Genomic DNA, 27,547 nt, shown 5'->3' with positions numbered 1-27,547 from the left:
GGCGCTGTGTGTCTCTGCCGGTCACATGCTAGTGACGTCATTCAGCTTCAGGATTCGCCAAGCAAGCGGCGCGGGATTGTGAATACGGTGACGGCGCTGTAGTGCAGGTGACGTGTGACAGTCGGTGGCGGCAGTGAATGAGCGTCCCCCATAGCTGAGTGCAGGAAGAATGTGTACTGGCGGCTTCTCCCTATGACTGACTGACTGGGGAGGAGAAGCTCAGAGTGTCTGTACTGTACTGGAGGGAGCAGGCCGGACTCACCATTACAGTCCAGGGCCCCTCAGGCTGCTGGTTCTGTCCCAGTGATTAATGGCAGCCATTACCAGCGTTTTGAGGCTGGCAGTGTAGGTGTTGCTGGGGCCTCATCCAAACACCAGGTGGATGAAGTCGGCGCAGCTGCTGGACAGTGCGGTGCACACAGCCGCCGTGCTTTGTGGTGTTGCATACATTTATACTGCATGTTGTGATTGGCAGACAGAGCCGCCTGTAAAACACGCGCATTGGGACTTGTTCACGCATTCCGCTAACACGGCTGAAAAGTGATCTGTGGTCGTTTCTTTTCAGAGGGCATCTAACAGGCAGTGCGGAGGTGATATGTTGCCTCCTCGTTGCCTGTTTTAATCCTCAAAAATATCGGTCGACTGATATCATTTTTTTTTCATCTGACTTTAAGGCCGATATTCTGTAGATATATAAAAAATCCTTTTAATTGCTGTCAGAAGGAATGTAAACATCCCTTGTGACAGTAATAGGCAGTGACAGGTACTCTTTATGGAGTCTATAAGACTCCAAACCTCTCCCCTGAATGCCAAGATGTGCATTTTTGAATACTTTCTATTTTTTAAAACTGGCGCCTTTAGGATCCCAGTAATCCAAAAGTGATATGACATCGCTTCCAGGTTACTAGATCCAGGACAAAGCATTCGGCTTTGTTCAGGTCTCAGGCCAGCCAGCGGACGTGTCGGCTGGTCGTTCAGGTCTTCCGGTGGGACAGGGGGGGGGACATCCCCTCTCGCTGCTTGTGATAATGGCCAAGCGGCTGCTGAGCCAAGAAAGCCGACCATCCACTCTAAAGAACAGTAATGGGGTGATGGCTCCAGGCATCACCCGGTACAACCACTTGAAGCAATATCAGTAAGTCGGTTACCAATACCGATTCTTCAGCAGCTCATGAATATTGGCCATGGCGATAATCGGGTGACCCCCATACTGAAACTGCCATGCCACAACTGCTTGCAATTTACTTGAATGGGTCACGTTGAAAGCAGCATGGCATTTAACCCTTTTACGCTGACTGCCTCTCGGCCTTTTAAAAGCTCTTTAACCACTTGCTTACTGAGCACATATACCCCCTTCCTGCCCAGGCGAAATTTCAGCTTTCGGCACTGTCACACTTTAAATGAAAATTGCGCGGTTGTGCACGTGGCTTCCAAACAAAATTGACGTCCTTTTTTTCCCCACAAATAGAGCTTTCTTTTGGTGGTATTTGATCACCTCTACGGTTTTTATTTTTTGTGCTATAAACAAAAAAAAGAGTGACAATTTTGAGAAAAAAAAAAGTTTTACTTTTTGCTATAATATCCACTTTTTTTTTAAACAAATGTATTTATCGGTTTAGGCCAATATGTATTCTTCTACATTCTTGGGGGGAAAAAATCGCAATAAGCGTATATTGATTATAGTGTCTACAAAATAGGGGATAGATTTATGGCATTTATTTTTTTTACTAGTAATGGTGGTGATCTGCAAAAAAAAAATTCTGGCACTCGGTGGACAGATTGGACACTTTTGACACATTTATGGGGCCGCTGACGTTTATACAGTGATCAGAGCTAAAAATAGCCACTTATTACTGTATAAATGTCACTAGCAGGGAACACTAGGGGCCAATCGAGGGGTTAACTGTGTCATAGGGAGGTGTTTCTAACTGTGGGGGGCTGTGTAGTGACTGGGAGTAAAGATAGCAACTGTCTTTAATTTTGTGTATCTTTCTTGTTTTTTGCAGATCCAGCAAAATGTGTTCTTTGAATTTGTTCCCTCTACCTCTTCCTCGTGGAGATATGATGCTGTATGAACACAACAATAAAATGATGCCATGGCATACAAGTAGCAGCCCACCCTCTTCCTTTAATACTTCAGTAAGTGACTGCAACAATAGAAGTAATATATTAAAAATCATTTAAACTGGACACTTCCAATGTACTGTGTGGTTACTCTTTCTGTAAAATACATTTTGAAATGAAGCAAGCGAGGGCAGCAACGTGAAATATAGTAAAAAGTGGGTTTGGTTTTGGGGATCCTGTGGGGTACAGTTGCTCATGGTGTTTATACAGCCTCTGATGCAACTGGTCAGTGCCGGCTAAACCAGTCAGGCCTTTCCACAGCTGAGCTACTTATGCATGCCATGGACTAATGAGTACTACAAACATGCACTATTGGTTTGTCCCACATATGCCACGTGGATTTGGAACTAATATGGCTGTGTGAGACTGTGAGTATATGTGTGATTGGACTGTATTGACTTTCGTATGGTCCTAATAGATAGAGCCTTGACGTTTTTTTTTTATTCCTGGAATGAGCGATAAATTCAGTGTGTGTATTGGACTTGCATATATCTTCCTTTTCTTATGACTCACCCTGCAGCATTACAACCATTGTCACCGTGAAGTATTTTTTGTCAGCATCCTCAATGAAGTTTGAAGTCTTTGCAAGCATATCTAGTATATAGATACACTAGGGCTCGACCAATTATCGGCACGGCCGATATCCACTTTTTTTGAAGAATCTGTAACAAACTTACCAATGTTATAGATATTGCCTCAAGTCTTTGTACCGGGTGATGCAGCTGCAGGCATCACCCCGCTACCATTCTTTAGAGCGGATGGTTGGCTTTCTTGTAATCGCCAGTTATCACAAGTAGTGACCGACCAGCCAGCTGGCGAGAGACCCGAACAAAGCATGATTGCGGATCTAGTAACCCGAAAGCGATGTCATGACATTACTCTCATCCTAAAGGCACCAGTTTAAAAAAAAAAATACAAAGTATTTAAAAACGCAGAACTTGGCGTTTTGAATACTTTTAAGTAAAGTGGAGGGGTTTGGGGGTCTTAGACCCCAGATCCCTCCATGAAGGGTACCTGTTTACATTCCTTGTGACAGAGATAAAAGTGGTAACAAAAAATGTAAAGGGACAGTGTAAAAATAAAAACTTTAAATCTACAGAATATCGGCACCTGATATCAGCTATAGGCCTTAAAGGAAACCGAAAAATCAGTATCGGCCCTGAAAAAACGATATCGGTCAACCCCTAGGATACACCCTACCATCATGTATACGACACCAGTGAACAGTTGGTCCAGTTGGCTTCTCGGACTACACATCAGTATTTACAGCCCTCAGTGGTGGAATTCCACACTATATCAGACTTATACAGCCATTTTATCTGTATGACTCATCCTGTGTTCCAGTGGGACTAACTTCTGTTTCTGGAGCTTTCTAGAATACATGCGAGTATATATGGGACACTGCTTACACTACAACTAGCATACTCTTGTTTCAATAGATTATGGATTACTTCTGTTTATAATCTGCATAAGAGGCACTTTGGCGTCCGTATGTATTTTCAATTCTTGGCCAAGGATCTTTTAGCTACCATCTTTTATTGTTTTTCAATAAAACTGTTTTTAGTATTCTCAATCAGACGTGTCCTTGTGTAGAATGCCTCTTTAATAAGGGGGTAGTAGTCGTAGTCTGGGTGATTTTATTTTAAGGTGTGAACCTAATGGTGTTTATTCCAGCCAGCATGAATCATATTAGAGAGGTAATTGTTTATTGCAGGTAGTTCCATCATTACAGACAACAGATTGCTTTGATATCTGTATCCATGCAGCTGTTGATCTGTAACATTACAACACCATTGATTATATAGGTTGGAGTTCACTAAAAACGTCAGAATTCTCTCTCTGCCTACAATACAGCATGCATGATTTTTAAAGTTGGACTATAGACAGAAAATACACAAATCGGGCAACTCTATACAATATATACATTGTTAAGTTTGTGTGTGTGTTTGTTTTTCTGTTCAAATTTTTTATTGTAAAAATAAAGAGTACAGAGTAGAAAGAAAAATAAACTTTTCCGCATAAAACAATTACGGAGATACAATGGTATATAATAATATTAACGTGTACATACAATACTGGTAGGACCTTCCAGGATTACTCAATAGGGGAATAAGTGTAACATAGTGAGAGAAGGTGTGTGTTTGTTTTTTATGTAAGTACCTGAATGAATTGATATGTCATATGCAGTGCCTGTATAGCAAAGTGAGCGTAAGAGGAAGATGCAGAACAAGGATCCAATCCAAGTGCTGACATTAAACATGCTAATAGGAAGAGAAAGCCGAGTAACAAGACTAGCCTCATCACTGTGTTGCTTCTCCTTTCGCTGTCTAGTCATAGGCTGGAGGTGGGTTCATGAAAACCTGGAGCGGAAATGGGTTGACTGATGTGATCAGACTGAGGACTGCATGCTGCAGAAAAGTACTACAGGGGACAATCTCTGGAATAAATAGTTATGATATTTTTTGTAAATTGGCTATTCATTTTATTCTGTTTGTTGATTTTTTTACTGGAGTTCAGGTTTAATTTGAATTTCATATTTTATTTATGGTTTTTATGCTAATTACTTTGCCACAAACACAACCACTGTGTTCTTGTCTTTGCAGCTGGTAAATGTTCCAGAAATTACAATTCCTCTAGATTCAGTGAAGGTTCCAGGTAGAATGGAAATGAACAGCAAAGCGGCATTTATTCATCATAAGGAGAGCGTGTGGAAGAGATGCTTGAATTCATGGTAAGTGACCTTGCCAAACTGATTATTATTTTTAAGACTAGATTCACGCTGTGTTTGCTGTGGTGCACATTTGCACATGGAAAATGTCCTTGTCCCTTTTGTAAAACCACGTGGTGCTTTGGCTTTGGTTCTGCACGTTTCTGCAAAAAGCATGCTGCTTTTTCTGTGTCTGCTAAACACCAGCGTGCCTACGGTTGCGGAACGTGTGATTTACACGCATTACCGCACCTGCAATAATGTGAAACTAGGCTGAGGTCATGTCTCTGTTAGCTATTGTGGGCTATGTTATACCTGGAATTACTTTTAGGAAACTTAAATACCAACTCTGAGCAACTTTAAAATGATACCCTGCAGTGCAAGGGTTAATTGCTCATTTAAGTCTAGGGCAGGGGTATTGAAATAAAATTCATGGAGTCCCGGTGTGTAAAATTTTCTTCCAACCGATGTCTGAACTGCCTGTTTGTGCGATGCGTCAGATCATTCACATCACAGCTCCCTTCCTTCCAAAGCCCCCCCATGGCTCTGCTCCCTATTCACATTGCAGCTCCTTTCATCTCTGTGCCCCCCATTCACATTACAGCCCTCCTCAGCTCTGCTCCTCCCATTCACAGCTTTGCTCCCTCATTCACATTACAGACCCCCACAGCCCTGCTTATTGGCACCTTCTCAAAATTGTAAGAAACAGCTGCATTCCAAGTTTGTGATGCTCCTGTAATTTGTAATTTAAGCTCACCTGTATCAGTTAATAGGTGCTGATATATAGAAATCACACCAACATCCTGTTAAAATTGTGAAACATTTACTCAATCTTTCTGTTGTGTGTCTGTGTTCCACACGGAGCATGGAGAAGAGAAAGAGCAGCAAAGAATTGTCTGAGGATTTGAAAACAATAATGATGGAAAGCATGGACAATCTCATGGTTACAAGTCCATCTCCAGAGATCTAAATGTTCCTGTGTCCTCTGTGCACAACATTGTCATCAAGTTTACAGTCCATGGCACTTTAACCAATCTCTGTGGACGAAAGAGAAAAATGTATCAAAGATTCGAACGAAGGCTGTTGGAATGGTACGTTCGAACCTCAATCAACTTCCAGATAAATTCTGACCTTCAGGCATAGGGTACAACTGTGTCAGCTTGCACTATACGTCGTCATCTGAATGAAGGGACGCTATGGTAGGGAGACCCAGGAGGACCCTGACAATGTTGACACAGAAACATAAAAAAGCCAGATTGGCGTTTGCCAAAACGTACCTGAGGAAGCCAAAATCCTTTTGGGAGAATGTGCTGTGGACAGATGAAACTAAATTACAGCTTTTTGGTAAAGCCCATCATTCTACTATTCAGAAAAAGAACAGAAAAAGAAATGAGGCCTTTAAAGAAAAGAATACAGTCACACATGGTGGAGGTTCACTGATGTTTTGGGGGTTGCTTTGCAACTTCTGGCACTGGATGTCTTGACCATGTGCATGGCTTTATAAAATCTGAAGACTACCAAAGAATTCTGGGGTGCATTGTAGGGCCCAGTGTCAGAAAGTTGGGTCTCCGTCAGAGGTCATTGGTCTTGCAGCAGGACAATGACCCAAAGCACACATCGAAAAGCACCCAGAAATGATTTAAGACAAAGCGCTGGAGAATACTGAACTGGCCAACAATGTGCCCAAATCTAAATTCCATAGAGCACCTGTGAAGAGATCTCAGAACAGTAGTTGGGAAAAGGAACCCTTCCAATCTGAGAGCCCTGGAGCAGTTGGTGAAAGAAGAGTGGTCCAAAATTCCAGTAGAAAGGTGCAAGAAACTCATTAATGGTTACAGGAAGCACTTGATTTCAGTTATTTTTTTCCAAGGGATGTGCTACCAAATATTGAGGGTGTCGACAGTTTTGTCTAGTCCATTTTTAGAGTTTTGCGTGGAATGTGTCAGATTTGGCTTTTTGTTAACTCTTTTTTTGTGTCAGACCAATACAAACAAAAGAAATAAAAAGAATGCTTAAACATTTGTAATTGCAACAATTTTCTGGGCGAAGTGGTGCATTATCTGACAGAAATGCAGGGGTGCCAATATTTGTGGCCATGACTGGAAGTTGGAAGTACAATTTGAGGCCTTAAACGGGTGTAGTTGTAAATAATCGGGCCCTATGTGTAGTAAATTGATGCATACACAGAATACAACAAAGAAATGAGGAGCACATTAGGGTGGCAAAAGTAAGGAGTTAGGGAACCAGAAAAAAGCAAGTACCTGGAAGGCTAGGCATGACCTTAAAGTTGAGGACAGTTTCCCATAAATAGGCTGTGTTTTATGCATGCCATATTTTTTTTTTTCCTCCCTGTTCTACTCACTATGGCCATTTTCGCTAAGGGCAGCTGAATTAATCTCCCTTTACTGTCTGGAATTGTGTATCTGCCTCCTGCAACATGTGCCAGTGTACATCTGGGGGGTTGAGCACATGTGAGGCAGAATGTGGGGGGGGCAAGGGTTACATCACCAGCACCTCACTAACCATGTGGGGGGAAAAACGGTTATTGTAAGTGATCTTAGGGAATGGTCAGCTTTAAGTGTGACAGCAACATGCTTTTACTTGGTCATTAATACATCAGTTGGGTGTAGTATAAGCTCAATCTTCCATTTGTTAACAAGCAACCTGAAGAATGTTACACTTTTTATACTTGACATAAACTGTTCATGTTCTATCCCTTTCCAGGAAGCAAATGGGACTTGCTGGGATGCTTGAGGAGATATCTAACTCTGAAGGAGAAGGTAAGATCCATGCCACAAAACTGAAGTGCACAATCCTTATTTGTACTCTTGTTCTGGGTCAGTGAGTCAAAAGGCCAGACAATTAGACTGTAGAAGTGGAAGTTGTCAACGGGAAGGTGTCTTTATTTTTCTTTTCTCTATAAAGAATCTGCTATGTTTTTGGATTAAAAAAAAATATTATATTTTTGCCCAATGTTGTAGGTTTTGCAGGTTAGTTGGCATCCACCGTTATTTGTGTTGTATTTGCATTTTTTTTTTTTTTTTTTTACAGTGCCACAATGTTTGTGTCGCGTGTCCTGCTGCTGCCTTGCTTTATGTCGCTGGTTCTCCTCTTTCCATGGGTCGCTATTCCCACACCTGTCAGTAAGTCACCCTATTGTGAATATGCAGCTGCATAAGGCTGAGTCTCATAAATCCGAAAAATGTATCTGTTGCGCTTAGTAACCAGTCTAATTTCTGAGGGTGAATTCACATAAAAGTGCAGTGACAGGTGTTGTACTGTATTGTAAAACACCTGTCACCAAAAGGACTCTCAGAACACAATTGTTTTCTGTGTGTATGATTCACACTGCAACACAACGTAAAGCTGTGGTAAAGTGAAGCATGCTACGTTTTATCGCAGTGCACTGTACAGAACCACATGGCGCTGTACAGCAGCCCATTGCAGGGCTGTACAATGACATTAAGTGTATGCTTAAGTGTACGCTTCAAACAAAGCTTGTACAAAAAAAAGGGAGCTGTGTAATGCGCTGAATTACGCACCACACTGCCCCTACTGCAGTCGGAAACAGACAGCTGCTGGAAAGGTAAAGTGCTGTGGCAGCTGTCTGTCCTAGTGTGAATTTTTTCTCTTGTTCTAATTATCTATTGAAGGCTAATGTAGAGAATATAATTCCTGATTATTTGTTGGTAAATTTTTAAACCATTATCTATTTTTTTTTTATCTCCTTCCTGCCGACCGTACACATATATGCGGCCTCATGGAAGTGTTTTTTTTTTTTTCATGGGGCCGCATACATGGGTATCTCTCTTTGTGCTGGAACCCTGAAAAGGTGTTGCATGCCTATTGGGTTATCACAAACGGCATGCTAAAGGTGCTTGTCACAGCTGAAGGGTTGGGTTCCTTTTTTTTTTGTTTCTTTAGTAAGGAAGTGCATTTCAGTGATTTACATTTAGGAAAATAGAACCACTTCTTGCCCAAAAACTACAGTATAATTATAACCTTTGTACAGTGTGGTCAACGTTACCAAGGGACAAGCTTTTCATACCTTTTTAGGTAGTCCTTTGCAACGCACACAAAGTGAATGTGTGGTTTATATGTAATATATTGTATATCACAGTTACCCCACTGTTCAGCTGAAGTCGAGCAACAGTGCTTGACGACAATGATTTCACCCCTGTAAAAATCATTAATGGTGGCGCCAAAGCCAGGATTTGATATGTTTTGGAAATCATAACTTGAAATAGTTGTTCTAAATTACATTTTATGTGTCCACAGATGAAAAGTGAAGATCTCACAGCAGAATTCTCCCAAGGTCGTTACTGGTATGTATATCCTGAGAAGCGCCTTGGCTGAGCCTTGATCATACCTTTCATGGTAAAACATATTAGCGGGCATTTATAATGGATGTGGTAAATGCACCTAAATTGTTGGTGCTTGCGCCCTATTCATGTACCTGTCAGAGTCTGGTACAGAGGTAGGTGTGTCTATACTGGAAACTCCTTCCTCGGTGTGCTCCCTCTCTGAGCACTGTCCTGACTAAGCATGGGTGAGAAGTTTTCTAATAGGGGTGGGCTGAGCCTAAATTGGCAGTAGTTGAAAATACCTGAATTAGTTGCTTGTCTTAACTGCTTGCCGACCAGCCACTGGCAGGTCGGCTCTGCTGGGCGAGAGCACGTAGTTCTACGTCATCTCTCCCAGCAGCCAATAGGGGCGCGCGCCCCCCGCTCGCTCCTGACTCCCACGGTCGTGATCACCGCCGGGCACCTGCGATCGCTCGTTACAGATCGAGAACCGGGAGCTGTGTGTGTGTGTGTTGTAAACACACAGCTCCCTGTCCTGTCAGGGGAGAAATGCCTGACTGTCTGTTCATACAATGTATGAACAGCGATCAGTCATTTCCCCTAGTGAGTCCACCCCCCACAGTTAGAGCACACCCAGGGAACATACTTAACCCCTTCCCCGCCCCCTAGTGTTAACCCCTTCCCTGCCAGTGGCATTTTTTATAGTAATCAATGCATTTTTATATTACTGATCGCTATAAAAATGCCAATGGTCCCAAAAATGTGTCAGAAGTGTCCGCCATAATGTCGCAGTACCGGATGGCCACCATTACTAGTAAAAAAAAAAATATTAATAAAAATGCCAAAAAAACTTCCCCCTATTTTGTAAACGCTATAACTTTTTGCGCAAACCAATCAATAAATGCTTATTGCGATTTTTTTTTTTTTTTTTTTTTTACAAAAAATATGTTGAATACGTATCGGCCTAAACTGAGGAAAACATTTTTTTTTATATATTTTTAGGGAATATTTATTATGGTAAAAAGTAAAAAATATTCATTTTTTTTCTAAATTGTCGCTCTATTTTTGTTTATAGCGCAAAAAATAAAAACTGCAGAGGTGATCAAATACCACCAAAAGAAAGCTCTATTTGTGGGGAAAAAAGGACGCCAATTTTGTTTGCGAGCCACGTCGCACGACCGCGCAATTGTCAGTTAAAGCGACGCAGTGCAGAATCGCAAAAAGTGCTCTGGTCTTTGACCAGCAATATGGTCCGGGGCTTAAGTGGTTAATTAGGTGCAGGTAGATCTAAAGAGAACTACTGCAAGAAAGGGGCAATTGAAATGTTATTGCATTCCCCAGATTGTGCCTTGTGCCCAATACCAAAGCTTCATTGAAGCTTGCAAGACTATTATAAATTTGCCTTGTTTCTGACTTCAGTGAGACATAATTGACAGTTCAAAGTGCAAATCTTTATATAACGCTAATATGCATTTCCTACATTCTCTCTTTTGCATAATTGTAATATCAACACATGACATGCTTCAAATGTGTAATGTGTGAGTCTCAAATTGGCATCTTGATCATTATACTCAGTGCTGTTCAAAATGGCAGAGGATTGCAGCAGCCAATAGAAAGGGCTGTTGTGAAAAGAAGTATTCGTTCTGCCTTTATTTTGACAACGTTGATGTCCTATTTCTTGTTCTGTCTTCTAGGACCACTTGTTCACTCAGAACTTTAGCTTGTCATCCTCACACAAACAAGTTTGCCTTGGCTCTTGTAGATGACTCCATTCGAATATATTCAACAGGAAGGTAAGGAATGCAGTGAAAGATGGAGGTTTAAAATAGGACTGTAGTCATTGTAGAAGCCTGGTGTTTAAAAGGGATCATTTTTTTTGTAATGTGTGTTGAGGCCCTGCTTTATCGCCAAACCATTCCAGATTTTTCCTGATTTAAAGCTGCATTAAATCCAAAACCAAAAATTGTATGTATTGCAGCATACACATCATTGGATGGAATGGGCTGCATTTGTCTCTTTCTTTTTTTTTACCATTATTTTCTCTAGTTGTACTGACTTTTTTTTTTTTTCAGTACCGATACTTGTGCTGAAGTACTTGCCGATTACCAATGCGTTTGTGGTGCGATTTGAGCCCATGCAAAATGCATGGGCTCAAATCGCACTGCAAAGAATCACATGCGATTTGAACAGGAATGCGGTGTGATTACTGTCCGACTGTGCATGCAGTTTCCCCCACCGCTCCTGTGTGAACCCAGGCTGAAGTCACTGTGACGAGCCTGGGTTCACACAAGAGCGGTGGGGGGCATTCGCATTCCTGTTCAAATCACATGCAATTCTTTGCAGTGTGATTTAAACCTATTAATTTTGTATGGGCTCAAGCTGCACCGCACAGGAAATAAATTCAGGTTTCAAAGCATTGAGTACTCGTGTTATATATATATATATATATATATTTTTTTTTTTTTGGTGGACGTCCTGTTGCTAGGCAGACTAGAAAAAAAGTCTAATGTTTTTTTTTCTAGTTTACCTAGCAACAGCAGAGAGCGAGCAAAAGCGGAACTCAACAGGAAAAATAATTATTTGGTTTATTTTTTTTCCTGCAACAAAACTGGTGGGGTGCTGCCCTAGGAGCGCCTATGGATGAGCCTCCACTGCATGCACCTCTAAACCTCACCATAAGCTGGCCATTCCATGTTGTATTTGTATACCCAGTTGTTATGAAACCGATTGCTGTGAGGCTTGGCAGTGTACAAAGCTCAAGAAGCCTGTTATCACTGCCAGTCACGTTTTTCAACATCATCTACTACTATACAGCACTTGAAAATATAGTCTGTCTGTTCAGTGTTGCGTCACTTCCCTGTAATGTAAGCATCCTGACTAGTTCTTCGCATAGATTGCACTGAAGTGCTGGCAATAATTAGCCTCTGGATATGGCGGATTTCTTTCGGCTACATATTGAGTATTCTACTCTTATACTTTTGTTTTTAATGTCCACTGTAATTAAAATGAAACTTTACTTATTAAGTAAAAATGTGGGATCAGGCAGGATTTCTAATACAGAAGATATATACCAAGATATATACTTCTGCATTTTATTCACACTTTCAACGTCTTGCTAATCGGGGTCGTTATTAAAAACAAGGCAGTAGGATATATCCTATCATTTTCCATTCAACTTTAATTTTGCAAATAGGCAACTACTCTGTCCATCCTAAAGTTTGATGAAGCTGTGCACAGTGGGAGCACAAAGTGCTCGGTATAATCTTTGATGCATATACAGTTATGTACATAATGATGAACCTTGTGTGGATTAATATACTGTTCTGTAATTTCTGACTACATCTTATGTTTCAGCTCAGTCACACCCATATTAAAGCATCGTCTACAGAAGGATGTGGCCAGCATGGCGTGGAAGCCTTTGTGTGCATCTATATTGGCTGTAGCCTGCCAGAGCTGTGTAATTGTGTGGCATGTAGACCCCACCTCCTTATCAACAAGGTATCAAACTGATCACGCTAAATCCAATGGGCATTTTTTACTGATCACAGCCTATGTATAAGTTATTAGAAATGTGACACCGTGGATTGCTTTGGGCTTCTTGTATGTTTGACATAAAAAGAATATATGAAACTAGAGACATCTCTGGCATTGTGTGTGTGTGTGTGTGTGTGTGTGTGTGTGTGTATATATGTATGTATGTATGTGTGTGTATGTATATATATATATATATATATATATATATATATATATATATATATATATATATATATATATAATTGCTTTATTTTTTAATAAATATTATATATAGGATCATCCATGGTCTATGCATCTTTCTGTACTTCTCTGATTTGTGAAATTCATTTTTTATAGTGGTCTGTGTGATCTTAGATAAGCAGATTCCTTGTGAATTAATTAGAAATTGTATATTGTCTATACCTTAATTTCTCTCCAATTGTATGATCCAAACAGACCAGCTAAAATGATCTCTCAAACACTTTACCAAGGTGCAGTGCGGTTGTGTGAGTGTGGTCCTAGTCGGTCTGTGTAGGCAGCGCCATTAAAGGTGTACATTCAGCCTGCCCATACATGGTTAGAATCTCAGCCAGTTCAGCAGGAACCGGCCTAGATTCCAACCGTCTAGGGCCAGCCTAACTGCTAACAGATCCTGTCTTCCCCCATTTAGTATTGGCAGGGTATCTCACTGAGGGCTATGACTGCGTAATGTATACTTAGATGGTGTTTTATTTTTTAATAAGTTCATTGATTTCTGTAAATCCATTAGGCCTTCCTCTGGCTGCTCACAGATCCTTTCACACCCAGGTCACAGTCCAGTCACTAGTGTTTGTTGGTCCCCTAAATGTGGGTTGTTGCTGTCTTCATCTCCTGTGGACACAGCCATGTTGGTGAGTAGTAAAACATGACTCAATTTAGTATAGTATATGTGCATCATCTACTTTTTAGGTGTGTGTGTGTAATATAAATATAAATATATATATATATATATATATATATATATATATTATATATTTATATAAATTACATTTTTGTGCGTGTTTAACTTTAGGTGTGGGATGTGTCTACTGAGACCTGTGTACCACTTCAGAGAGTTGGAGGAGGGGGCGTTACATTCTTGTCTTGGTCTCCTGATGGCAGCAAGGTGCTTTCTGCAACACCATCCCCTGTGTTCAGGTAGGGTGACGTTCTGAAGTTCTTGATATATTGCCATTGATTAGTATTACAGTGCTACTGTCTTACAGGGTATGGGAGACCCAGATGTGGACATGTGAGCGATGGCCAACGCTTAAAGGCCGTTGTCAGGTATGTTTTCTAAAGCTCAGCATATGTTTCTCTTCTGATGCATTTCATTATTTATTTGTCTTGATATTTGGCTAATAGTTTCTTTTGTCTCTTTCACCCCCTAGACTGGCTGCTGGAGCCCAGATGGAAGTCGCCTACTATTTGCAGTGCAAGGAGAGTCTGTAATATACAGTCTGTCCTTTACTGCTCCTGAAGGTAAAGTGTTTTTACGTGCTATAAGAAATTGTCTATGTCCATGTTTATTTATGAGCTAGATATAAAGTAGACTAAGCTTAGGTTCACCCATATGCAGTGTTTCCGCATCACATCTCTTTTTCAGGCAGTTCACACTGCCTTCTGCGAACCGCTGCAGGTGTCAATACAATGTTATTGACATCCCCAGATCGGTTCATAGGTCGCAATGCAAATTTTTATTTTGTGTGTTTTTTTTTTTAGGTTAAAAAAAAAAAAAAAAAAAAAAAAATTCAGTCCTGTTCCCTCAAAGCATGTTATACAGCACACTGCTTGTGCTGTGTAATTTGGCCCCCTGTAACACCTGGCTGTTTCTACCCTCCCCTCCCCTCTGTAAGCTGACCAAGGTGTATCATGGCTGCTGAGACCAGACACTGTGGTCAGTTTATGTGCCTCTGTCACCTGCAGCTCTCCTATCGGCGTCCTTCCTGCCTGTCGGTTCCTGTGTCGGGGATCGTCTGCCCCCAACCCCCCCCCCCCTTCTGCTGCTGCTGAAATTACATTTCATAGTTTATACAATCCTCCTTGTTTCCTAAGGATATGTCCTCCTGTGTGTGTGTGTGTGTGTGTGTTTTATTAAAATAAGCCGTCTTTTTATCTTATCTCAAAGTGCCGATCGGCGCTCACATGACCCAGCGACTCTCTCCTCCAGACTGACGTCATCAGGGGAATCTTGGCCGCTGCATCTGTCAGATGGGGAGAGGAGAGAGCCAGTGGGTCACATGAGCAGCGATCGGCACTCTGAGATATTGTAAAGGACGGCTCATTTTAGTAAAACACACACACTGTGGGGACCTATCCTTGGGAGGATTGTATAAAATGTTATTTCAGCAGCAGGAGGGGAGGGCGGTCCCTGACACAGGAGCCGATAGGTGGGGGGGGGAGGAGGACAGGAGAGCTGCGGATGACGGAGGGACTTAAACTGACCAGTGTCAGGGTTCAGCAGTCATGATACACCGTGGTCAGCTTACAGAATGGAGGGTAGAAGATGGCAGGATCAGCCAGGTTTTTTTAGGTGATCATAGCTCGTCGCTTCCAGGTTCGCCCTAGTTTGGGGCTGCCTCTACTCCCTCTGTCGACACCCACCACCATGGATGTCCCGGGCACCCAGGAGGGACAAGTAAGCCCAGGATACATAGTTTGTGTGTGTGGGGGGAATCACTTCCACAAGAAAGAAGAATGAGAATGCAAATCGGGAGTGTTTGAACATGTTGGCAGTGAAAGGGTTAAAGAGTGATTGCTGAGCTGTTGGCACATAGAAAATATAACACATCCTACATAAAAGTGAATCAGAAAACTCAGGAATGTATGTTGATATTGGCTGTAATAGGGGAAAGACCAAGACGCGGAGGCAGACTGAGAACAAGCTACAAAAAAACCTAGCTCCTTCTAGGTAAACTCATTACACTAAAAATAAGTCTGAGACATGGTCAGTCAGTAAATATTTGCTGGCTCACTTTTATTTTGTCAAAAGTGCACTGATCTCGCATCACTCACCTCCTCAGCTTGATGGGGCTTTAAAACTTGATTTTCAAGACGTGGAAAATGTTAATCCAATTGTTTTTATTTGCATTGTTAGAACATGTAAGATTTAGGAGTTTGTCATAACAGGAGTTGTTTTTGACAAATGTGTTAAGGTTTAGATGATATTTTCCCAGTATTGTCCAAATTGAGCACATCTCAAAGGGTAAGCCCCTCTGGGTGATCAATGTACATTGTAGGGATTTTACCAAACTTCATGGATTCCTACCTGTTTCTACTCCTAAGAGAAAGCTGTTTGTGGCCGGTGGCCATCAAATGGGATAATTCTTCTCTGTGAGTGCTGGGTGTGAGGATTTATCTGGTTTACGATCTGAATTTTTATAGTATGTTGGTATTGGGTTAATTCTGATTTTGGCAATGCTAGAGAAAGTGGTCTACTATTTGCATATTGGTAGTTTGATTAAGGCCTCATGTACACTGCTGCTGGTAAACGGACCGACATTTAGGAGCAGTTGGGCATTTTTTTCAACTGCTCCTGAACTTTCCTCTGTTATCTTATCAGTACATGTACACAGGGTCATTTACAGTCGTTTGTAGGCAGTTGAGTTTAGAGGCTTTTTTTGGAATGCAAAAAAAAGGGTTCAGAAGCTGAGTTTAGAGGCATTTTGAGCGCCAAAGCGTTAACTCGTGTTTTAGCCATGTTTCGTTTACAGGCGTTTTTCTTTTTTGGCTATTTTGTAACACAAACGTTGCAAAACACACACGTTTTAAACGTGGGTTACTATCTGTCAAGTTAAATCGTTCATGAGAGGTTGTAAAAACATTCCGTGTACATGAAGCCTAATGCCACGTACACACGACCGTTTTTCTTGACAAAAAAAATGCAGTTTTTTAAAATGGTCATTAAAAACAATCGTGTGTAGGCTCCAGAGCATTTTTCTCAACATGAAAAATGGCCATTAAAAATTTAGAACATGCTCTAATTTTTCTCGTCGTTTTTCACATTGTCGTTTTTCACGTCGTGAAAAATGGTCATGTGTAGGCTTTAGAGATGGGAAAAAAATGCGCATGCTCAGAAGCAAGTTATGAGACGGGAGCACTCATTCTGGTAAAACTAGCGTTTGTAATGGAGATGGCACATTCGTCACTCTGTAACAAACTGAAAAGCACGAAGATTGAAAAGAGCGAATCGTCACCAAACTTTTACTAACACAAAATCGGCAAAAGCAGCCCAAAGGGTGGTGCCATCTGAATGGAACTTCCCCTTTATAGTGCCGTCGTACGTGTTGGACGCAAGACGGCTTTGCTCCAGCATTTTTTGCTCGATCGTGAGTATGCAAAGCAGGCTTGACAAGAATCGCGTTGAGAAAAACGTTCGTGTGTACGCGGCTTAACTGTTATTTTTTAACCTGTGCTATTTATTCTATGTTGTATTTTAATAGTATGGATGGTTTATTAGAGTATAGTTTTTAATTTAGTTTTATTTTGTATTGCTGTGGTTGGTAATTTTATTGTGTCATTGTTTCCTCCATTTGTTATTGTGTTGTCTTCATTGAATGTACCTGTATCTTAATGATTTCCATTTTGGGATTAATAAAGTATTCTGAATATGAACATCTTTTGATACATTCTGAATGGGAGTGACATTTTTATTGATCATCTGATGCACATTCAGTGTTCTTAGGAGGAGAATGGCGGGGTTTGCATTCCTTTAGAAATAATTAACCCTTTAGGAGCCTAAAATCTGACTTGTATCTTCGTGTAGACTTCTGGGAGAATCTTTGAGTCAGTCAGGAAATTACAGCAACAGTGAACGAAACACTGCCAGGTTGCCATATTGCTTTAAATTATACAGAAAATTACAGTTCTGCAGATTGAAAGATCATTTTAATAACATGCAATGACAATATATGACTTACCGTATTTATCAGCGTATACCGTGCACTATTTTGCCCTGAAAATCAGGGCAAAATCGTGGGTGCGCATTATACGCCGATACCCGCTTTTGCCACAAGTTTGAATACTGCGCCGGCATATACCGAGTGCAGTACACTCGTGTATCTTCGGGCAGTCTCGGCGCCTCACACGCTGACGTCCTGAGCGTACAGGACGTCAGCGCGAGAGTTGCCGAGCCTGCCCGACGATACACGAGTGTACTGCGCTCGGTATATGTCGGCGCAGTATTCAAACTCGGGGAGGACACGAGGACGCCGGGACCCGACGAAGAGGACACCCGAAGCCGCAGAAGGACGCCGGGACCCGACGAAGAGGACACCCGAAGCCGGACCCGACGAGGCCGCCGCGCAAGACACCAAAACTGTAAGTACAAAAAAAAACGTTTTTTCCCCCCACAGGATTCACGGCAACTTTAGGGGTGCGCTGTATACGCGGGAGCGCGTTATACCGCGATAAATACGGTATGTATTTTATTTTTTATGTGCTATATTTTAATTGTACATCACAGGACACATACAGTGCATCTGGAAAGTATAAGTACTTATAAATAAATATTTACAGCCTTTGCCGTGACACTCGAATTTACCTCGGGTGCATCCTGTTTCCACTGATCATCCTTGAAATGTTTCTACAACTTGATCGGAGTCCACCTGTGGTAAATTTAGTTGATTGGACATGATTTGGAAAGGCACACACCTGTCTATATAAAATCCCACAGTTAACAGTGCATGTCAGAGCACAAACCAAGCCATGAAGTCCAAGGAATTGTCTGTAGACCTCAGACAGGATGGTATCGAAGCATAGATCTGGAGAAGGGTACAGAAAAACTTCTACAGCATTGACTGTCCCAATGAGCATAGTGGCCTCCATCATCCATAAATTTGAAGAAGTTTGGAACCACCAGGACTCTTCCTGGAGTGGGCCGCCCGACCAAACTGAGCGATCGGGGAAGAAGGGCTTTAGTCAGGTAGGTGACCAAGAACCCGATGGTCACTTTTCCAGAGCTCCAGCATTTCTCTGTGAAGAGGAAAACCTTCCAGAAGAACAACCATCTCTGCAGCACTCCACCAGTCAGGTCTGTACAGTAGAATGGCCTGATGGAAGCCACTCCTCAGTAAAAGGCACATGACAGCCCACCTGGAGATTGAAAAAAAGGCACCTGACAGACTCTGGCCATGAGGAACAAAATTCTCTGGTATGACAAAAAAAGATTGAACTCTTTGGCCTCTTAGAAAGCATGTCTGGAGGAAACCAGGCACCGCTCATCACCTGTCCAATACCTTATTTTTTAGAGGAAGCAACTGGGAGATTAGTCGGGATCGAGGGGGGAAAAACGATAAATGCAGCAGTGTACAGATCCTTGATGAAAACCTTCTCCAGAGCTCTCTGGACCTCAGACTGGGGCGAAGGTTCATCTTCCAAGAGGACATTGACCATAAGCACACAGCCAAGATAACAAAGAAGGGGCTATGGGACAACTCTGTGAAATGTCCTTAAGTGGCCCACACTTGAACCCGACAGAGCATCTCTGGAGAGATCTGAAAATGGCTGTGCACTGACGCTCCTCATCCAACATTGTGGAGCTTGAGAGGTCCTGCAAAGAAAAATGGGAGAAACTGCCCAAAACTAGATGTGCCAAGCTTGTAGCATCATACTCAAAAAGACTTGTGGTTATAATTGGTGCTGAAGGTGGTTAAAAAAAGTATTGAACAAAGACATGTGAATACTTTTTGTACATGTGGTGTTTTTTTTTTTGTATGATTTGTAAAGATATCAAACAAACTTCTTTTACGTTGTCATTATGGGGTATTGTTTGTAGAATTTTGAGGAAAATAATGAATTTAATCCATTCTGAAATAAGGCTTTAACATAACAAAATGTGGAAAAAAATGGAGCGCAGTGAATACTTTCCGTATGCACTTTAGTTCATATTCATGACTACTTGGGATATGCTGCCACCTTCAGGTGAATGGACAAAAAACAAGTCGGTCAATGCCTGCTGTGTTGGGTGAAGTCTTGGCCTGCTGGCCATGCAGCTGGACAGGCGAGTGCCTATGTATATCAGTAGAGCGATGTGGCAGTTCCCCCGGCAATTTCTTTCCTGTATATTGTGGCTGCTGGACATTTTTCTACTATGGACAGTAGTGATGGCAGAGCTTAAAGACATTGTACGCATCCAAATTTTTTCACTAGGTATTAGTGTAGTATATTCCCTGTGTTGGGTTGCCCTACCTTGTAACGATGGGACCACGTGTTGTGGCTGCAGTTTGTAGGGTCGTGGCTGATCGAGTCAGCTATGTACATGTATTCTGCTTGCCTGTCCCTATGGTTCAGATCTAATTACTATTCAGTTCTCACCTGCAGAACACCTAGATTGAGAGCCCCAGGGATTGTGGGATATATAGTTTATTCACAGGAAATGTTACTTCTCAGACTATAGACAGGTCATGGTTTAACCTGTGCAGTGCCATGCAGCATGCCTTGCTTGAATACAAAGAGAAACTTCTGACGCAGGAATGTGAAGATCTACTGTACTATAGAATTATAGAACTATAGAATTTTCTTACAGGGCAGCAAATGACATCATGAAACCTGATCAGTGCACATATTGTGTGGGTAAAAAGCTCAAGTGCAGGTAGGAAGGTTTATAGAGGCTGTTAAAGGGGTGGCCTTACATGTACACAATTACATTATTGTTCGCCTTCGCCATTTTCTTCAGTACTGGACACAACACTCATGCATTTGAGCTGCCTGATCCTACTCTGCGTATGGAGATTGAATCACATTAAAGCTGTTGATTTATCTGAAGTCTACAGCTTACTTTTTACAGTCCGATTCCCTCATTGTTCTACTTAAAAGAGAAGAATGGGTTATTTTTTATTTTTCATTCACACTTACTTATGTAGATGATGCGGCTATCCTCCACTGTCTCTGTACTGAGAACCGAGCCATCGAACATTGCAGATGGCTCAGTTCTCACACATCCCCGAAAGAAGAGCTGCAGACTCAGTCAGCGTCTCTCCTCTCTGCTTCTCCACACTCATTGGAGCAATGAGCTGTGGAAGGGGCGGGGAGCGACTGTCTCAGCGGCCATCAATCAAGGCAGCTGGCGTATCCAGACATGGGAAGTCGGGATGGCGTGCTGCCTCGACTGATGCTAGTGACGTCAGCGGAGGGCGGACTTCAGACCACTCTTCACTGAAAACAGGTCACAGGAGTGCAAAACGAATTGCACTTCTGTGAACCTTAGGAGAAGCACAGCCTAAAAAGCTCAGGCTGGACTTCTTTTAAGGGTTTTTGCATGGTTCTCAATCCCCTATTTATGGTGATTCGTCAGCTCATTTCGCAGGCTTATGGTATCAATAAAAATTGCACTCACATACATCCTAGGAAGGTATTGTCTTAGATTATCATCTGCTCATCTGGAACAAATGGACCCTGAGACCTGGATTGTTGCTGTAATGTAAACCCTTGATCCACACAGGAAAAACGGTATACAGGAGAAAACAGTAATACACCATCAACTGCTTCACTCCAAAGCCAGTGAGCCTGAATGGACAAGGAATGGCTGCTGAACTAGCTGACAACCAGGCAGGTGTGGTGTGCACACCCTTAATACACACATACTTTATGTCCATTTCTTTTGGATGAGCAGGTCATAATCAAAGACCATATATTCCTAGGATGCATGTGAGGGAAACTTTTTTTTTTTTTTTTAGTGCTCATTTATTGTGCTAGATTCTTGTGCTTCCCTTTTTTTATGTGTCACACGTTACCTTGTGTGCTTTTTTTTATGAATGCTGCTTTAAGATATGCTAGATGGAGAAGACCAACTTTTTTGTGATCCATGCCTGAGGATCCCTGTGAATGATGTAATCGTGTGGAAGTGACTAGTACATATATTGGGCTCTGGTATCAAGGGCACGGTTCCTCCTTTCCTGGAAAATGCCCATTCCACCAGGAGTGTCGGTGCTTCCTGGGCTATTCAACAGCAAGTTTCTGTTGTTCAAGTTTGTAAGGCTGCTACTTGGTCTTCTTTTCACACATTTACTAAGTTCTACCAGGTAAATGCTTCTGTAGATGCCAGTTAATGGGCAAAAGGTCTTAAATGTGATTTCCCCATCCCCCCCCCCTCCCTTCTCATTCTGTTTCTGGGTTCTGAACAAGTGTGGCCCTGTTGCTGTGTGGCTTGGCCCTCATGTTTAGTTCTTTGGAGCATGCCCAAGTAGTCATGGATGTGTCCTGTGATGTACAATTGGGAAATCAGGATTTTTGGTTAACCTGCAAAATAACAAGACAGATTTTTTTCCCCTATTGTTTTTCCTCATTTCTCGCTACAAAAAGGAGGCCTTGCTAAGCTTGGGAGCAGTTATGCCTGGGTGGGGATTCCTGACTTTTTTGACCAGTCTCCATTTACCTAAAGGCGACAGCATAAACAGTGGAACCTCGGATTGCCAGTAACGCCGTTAACGAGAGTCCGTGTTCATCCGATCCCCCCCCATAGTGAAGAACAGAGATTTGACAAAGCAGTGCGGGGACCGTCCTGTCATCTGCCGGCTTAGCGGGGATCAACGGAGCGATCCTCGCTGAGCAAGCAGATTATAAAGGTACGGATCCTCACATGTGAAAGGGCCCTCAAATTTAAACTAATTTTTAGAAAAATAGTTTTAATTGCTAGTTCAGTTCACATTTCAGGGTGTGTTTTATGTTAACATGGTCCATGTATCACTACACAGGTGAGATGCACTCCTCTGTTGGTGGAAGTCGAAGTGCAACAGTTGTCGCTGATGTATCTGAAACTATTTTCGACACAGAGATGGGGGAAATCAGGTGGGTATAAGATATCAAGTCTGTTGACCATTCCTAGTTCTAAGAAAATACAATTCTTTCATAAATTGTTGCAGAATTGGCGGGGAAATCCAGTCTATGGTTTGGGATCCGAGTGGAGAGAGGCTTGCTGTGCTGCTGAAAGGTTAGAGTCTTGCTGATATAGACTAACTTGGATTTGAGCCCATTATTGAGTTGTGTTTACATTTCAGTACTGTCTGCCTTTTACAGAGAACCCCAATGATGATACAAGTGCATCGGTGATTGCTGTTTACAGGACAAAGAACAGCCCCATATTTGAGCTGCTTCCTTGGTAAATATCTTACTAATACTGTGAAGGATGTAATCTACTAGACAAGCATGGTTTAATCTTATTGCCTTTTGTGTGTGTCAAAATATGATATAAAAAAAAAATGGAAAGAATTGATTTTGCTGCCGTTTTAGATGTAACATTTTTCTATACTAGGCAATGAGCACTTACTGTTATGATTTAAAGGATAAGTTCACCTTTCAAGAAAAAATAACAAATGCACATAATTTTGCAGGGAAAAAAAAAGTGTATTTATTTTTTTTTCTGCAGGAGCATATAAAACCTTGCTTTACTGATCAGGAGTGCAATGTTAGTCTTCTGCAGACATGCCCTGCAGCTTTCTGCCCATACCTTATTGGCTCTCTGTTTGAAAGCTGCAGGGTTTGTGAATTGAATTATGAGAGCTACTCATTGGCTTCCTCAGTTTATTCAGAACTACAAGCCATCAGCTGCGGTGGCTAATGGTAGTTGTAGTTCATTCACAGTAAACTGTTAATGAATGACACGACCATGTAGGGAGAAGATCCACCGCCCACTGTCACACCAAGGGGGGGTGTTGGGAGGAGAGGTTGCAGGTGCTGCAACTTGTTACATGTTCCACACTAAATATAAATGGCCGGTAAACTCAGCCTTTAAAGAGGATTTTCATGTAATATTTTTATACATAGAGTAGTAATTGGCATATCGTATACCTGGCTGATTCCCCTGGAAGCTGGTAATCACTGAAGTATACACCGCTACTCCAGTGATCTCCACTTCCTTCCAGGTCACAAACTGAGCAAGTCGGCCTGTTGCATTGTGAACACAGGTCGTCGGCTGATCACCATGGCCACCATTTGGAGAATGTTTTGCCCTGCCCACTTCAGCACATTATATGGGTAATGTGTAGTGAGGAGCAAAGAATGCAGGAAATTAACTCTTTGCAGCTTAGGTGGCTGTATAACATTATGCTCACGCCATTCCTCACAGGTGCTCCATAGATACAAGTAGAAGGATAAACTTGTTACAAGGTAAAAAAGCGGTACAAAAATGTCAGAGAAGCATTCTACACAATAACACAAGAAAAACAATTAAGTAAAAAGAGCCGTTTGCAAAGAGAAAAGTGAAGTGGTTTAGTGGGCATGAATGCCAGAAAAGAGGAAAACCCTCACAAATGCCATCTAAGATGAAGGTTCAGGTCCCACCTGCAATGTAACCCTTGTAGTATCCTGGTACCCCTCTGGCAGCTGATGAGCCATCCATTAAGGATGCGGCAGCTGGCGCTATTCACTAGTGCCGGCAGCCACCCGCTTTTAAGCTTTAGAAGCAACCAAAAGCTTTCAAACATTAAAAAATGCTGTTCATACATTAAGTAAAAAATTAAAGCCCCATTAAACCTTCAGTTTAATTACAAGTTAAATACAGGTGAAACTCGCAAAATTAGAATTTCGTGCAAAGTTTATTTATCTCACTAATGCAACTTTAAAAGGTGAAACTAATATATGAGAGAGACTCATTGAATGCAAAGCAAGATAGTTCAATCCGTGATTTGTCACAATATCGGACATCTGAAAAGTAGAAGCATGCATATGTACTCAGTACTTGGTTTGGGCCCCTTTTGCAGCAATTACTGCCTCAATGCGGCGTAACATGGAAGCTATCAGCCTGTGGCACTGCTGAGGTGTTATGGAAGACCAGGATGCTTCAATAGCGGCCTTCAGCTCTTCTGCATTGTTCGGTCTCATGTCTCATCTTTCTCTTGGCAATGCCTCAGATTCTCTATGGGGTTCAGGTCAGGTAAGTTTGCTGGCCAATCAAGCACAGTAATCCCACGGTCATTGAACCAGGTTTTGGTCCTTTTGGCAGTGTGGGCAGTCTTGCTGGAAAATGAAGTCCGCATCCTCATAAAGCTCATCTGCGGAAGAAAGCATGAAGTGCTCCAAAATCTCCTGGTAGACGGCTGCGTTGACCCCAGACTTAATGAAGCACAGTGGACCAACACCAGCAGATGACATGGCTCCCCAAATCAACACAGACTATGGAAACTTCACACTGGACTTCAAGCATCTTGCAGTGTGTGCCTCTCCATTCTTCCTCTATACTCTGGGTCCTTGGTTTCCAAATGAGATGCAAAATTTGGACCACTGAGCAACAGACCAGGTGTGTTTATTCTTTAGCCCAGGTAAGACACTTCTGACTTTGTTTGTTGTTCAGGAGTGGCTTGACAAGAGGAATACGACATTTGAAGCCCATGTCCAGAATCCGTCTATGTGTGGTGGCTCTTGATGCACTGACTGAGCCTCAGTCCACTCCTTGTGAAAGTCCCCAACACTTTTGAATGGCCTTTTCCTGACCATCCTCTACAGGCTGCGGTCATCCCTGCTGCTTGTGCACCTTTTTCTGCCACACTTTCTCTTCCACATAACTTTCTATTAATGTGCTTTGATACAGCACTTTGGGAACATCAAACTTCTTTTGCAATTACCCTTTGAGGCTTTCCCTCCTTATGGAGGGTGTCAATTATGGTTTTCTGCACAACTGTCAGGTCAGCAGTCTTTCCCATGATTGTGATTCCTACTGAACCAGACTGAGAGACCATTTAAAGGCTCAGGAACCCTTTACAGGTGTGGCTTAATTAGATGACTAGAGTGGGACACATTGAGCCTAGAATATTGAACCTTTTCTAATATTCTAATTTTCGGAGATTGTGGATTTGGGGTTTTCATGAACTGTAAGCCGTAATCATCACAATTATGACAAATCACGGCTTGAACTATCTCATATATTAGGTTCACCTTCTAAGTTGCATTAGTGAAATAAATGAACTTGTGCACGATATTCAACTTTTTTGAGTATCACCTGTACATTCCAGGTAGACCAAAGTCAGTAGAACCCTGGTACTCTGCAGGGAAGCACTGATTCCTATGCAGATGAACGACCTGCTACTGATTCAGAGATAGAGCTCTCCAGTTAGCAGGGAGCAATGATTTTGACTATTGCAGAGCCATAGGGTTTTCACCACTCTACTTAAAAATAATAATAATAATCTTATGCAGGAAGGTCTCAACGAATAGACATATTCCTCTGGTATAATAATTCTGAAACCCTAACATAAATAATTGTTTGTCTCCAGTACCTTCCTTCCATGCAGAGTGGGAGAGGATCCGCACTTTATGCAGTTTCATCCGTGTTTCCCAAAGGGGGCACTACTCACCGTGGTAAAGTATCTGTCTTGGCCTTTTCTACATATCATTTATGTTGTAACTCCTCAGTAGTCTGACTGCCTCTTTTCTTCTCCAGCTCTCAAGCTCTGGTCGCCTGTTCCATGCGCCCTTCTACTTTGTCAATGCACAGCATCCGCGGTTTATTCCAGAGACTGAAACCATGTTGGTAGCAGATGATGGCAGTGCAAAAGACACACCTTTGCTTTTTACACAAAACTAAATGTTTGTGAAATCAATCTGCTTTTGTTTTATGTGCTTTATATTATACATAACAAGCACTACAATGTTTAGATTAAAACATGAGACTATAGTAGTTAAGAGAAGTATGACCAAAGCTTTTTTGGGTATACTTCTCTTGTGGGTCACAGAAGTACATATTACACATATTGCCAGGATCTGCTCAGCTCCCCGATTCTCAGCACATGGCTGATATCTAGCCAGCCCAGATATTTAATTTGCTGACTTTAAATGTAGCGTCTGGTCACAGAACAGCACTGGTTTTAAGTCAAAAACAAAAAGTAACTTTAAAATAAACTGCTTCAGCTGCCGCACCTGTATACTCTACAAGGCCTGAGCCTCTTGGATTAGCAGTTACTTTGTCATACCATAAATCATCATATATATTTTTTGGGGGAAAAATACTTTAATTGTATTGTTTTCCTAAAAGTATTCCTTTTGAGTATACGAAGGAAAAAAAAGTTTACCAGTTTTATAACTATTTCTATTGTGATATGCCCCATTTGTAGGGACAATAAAACAGTTTCTTGTAAAAAGCATTGTGACATTATTTGCAAATAAAATTAAAGGTCTTTTTAAAATGTATGTTTTTAATGTGGTTATTCTGTTAAAATTAAGTAAAATGGTGTATTTTCCAATGAGGGAAATGTGAAGGCCTTAAAGCGCATTTCCACTTTTGCAGTTTAATAAAAACCACTGTGTATGTTTCCATTCATACAGCATGCCTAAAAAAATGTTTACAAATATTTCTTGCCTTTATATATATATATATATATATATATATATATATATATATATATATATATATATATATATATATATATATATATATATATATATATATATATATATATATATATATATATATATATATATATTGTGTGTGTGTGTATATATAAAAAAAAAAAAGAAGTTTGTCTAAAGGATCACTTTAACATTGACAAGATGATTTGCTCGCCATGACAGAAAAAGGTAATTTGTCATTGCCGACCTCCCATATTGAATACTGGCTGTCATGCTGACACACTAGTTCTAATTTTTATTTTTTAGATTAGTAGAAAAGTGCTGCTCTAACAATGTGTAGATCTAGGCTTTCAAGCATACATCAGTGTTTTGCAAGTTTGGTGCTGTTGGACAGCTTTAGCAATGTCCAGGAGCCAAGCACAGCAGCTGTCAACAAAAAACTGGTTTTAAGGGCCCTCTAGTGGATCATATGAAGAACTATCCTGAAAGGGAATCAGACACGTTAATAGTGGAAAGCCCAGGATGCACTTGCATATCTCGTAAGAATTCTCTGTAACTGGAAATGTTGGTTCTGGAGCTTGCTAGCATACAATTGAATAATTTA

At 41.5% G+C, this 27,547-nt stretch overlaps 1 protein-coding gene across 2 annotated transcripts; it reads left to right on the top strand.

The window, feature by feature from the left end:
- On the top strand, nt 1–26,784 carry AAAS (aladin WD repeat nucleoporin). Of its 2 annotated transcripts, none has more exons than XM_040340691.1 (17): nt 1–107; nt 2,007–2,139; nt 4,728–4,855; nt 7,556–7,611; nt 7,883–7,974; nt 9,110–9,156; nt 10,830–10,928; nt 12,490–12,633; nt 13,418–13,538; nt 13,700–13,824; nt 13,893–13,953; nt 14,058–14,148; nt 22,359–22,452; nt 22,527–22,594; nt 22,681–22,762; nt 25,872–25,956; nt 26,039–26,784. In XM_040340691.1, the coding sequence occupies exons 2-17, from the start codon at nt 2,017–2,019 to the stop codon at nt 26,180–26,182; spliced, it is 1,560 nt and encodes a 519-aa protein (XP_040196625.1). In that variant the 5' UTR covers nt 1–107; nt 2,007–2,016; the 3' UTR covers nt 26,183–26,784. The 2 variants fall into 2 exon arrangements, with proteins under 2 accessions (XP_040196625.1, XP_040196624.1); XM_040340690.1 differs by lacking the exon at nt 1–107 and adding an exon at nt 219–345.
- Nucleotides 26,785–27,547: the final 763 nt, after the last annotated feature.

The sequence above is a fragment of the Rana temporaria genome, chromosome 2 (assembly GCF_905171775.1).
Source record: "Rana temporaria chromosome 2, aRanTem1.1, whole genome shotgun sequence".
Lineage (NCBI taxonomy): Eukaryota > Metazoa > Chordata > Amphibia > Anura > Ranidae > Rana > Rana temporaria.
The sequence above is the reverse complement of the archived record's forward strand: the minus strand, read 5'-3'. Positions and strand labels throughout refer to the sequence as shown.

What these genes read in the sequence shown, in the direction of transcription:
- AAAS (XM_040340690.1), top strand. Translation starts at nt 311, where the DNA reads ATGGCAGCCATTACCAGCGTTTTGAGGCTGGCAGT. An exon ending in CGCTATTCCCACACCTGTCA is followed by an intron (nt 7,975 to 9,109) that starts GTAAGTCACCCT and finishes ATGTGTCCACAG; the next exon opens with ATGAAAAGTGAAGATCTCAC. An exon ending in GCTTGCTGTGCTGCTGAAAG is followed by an intron (nt 22,595 to 22,680) that starts GTTAGAGTCTTG and finishes TGCCTTTTACAG; the next exon opens with AGAACCCCAATGATGATACA.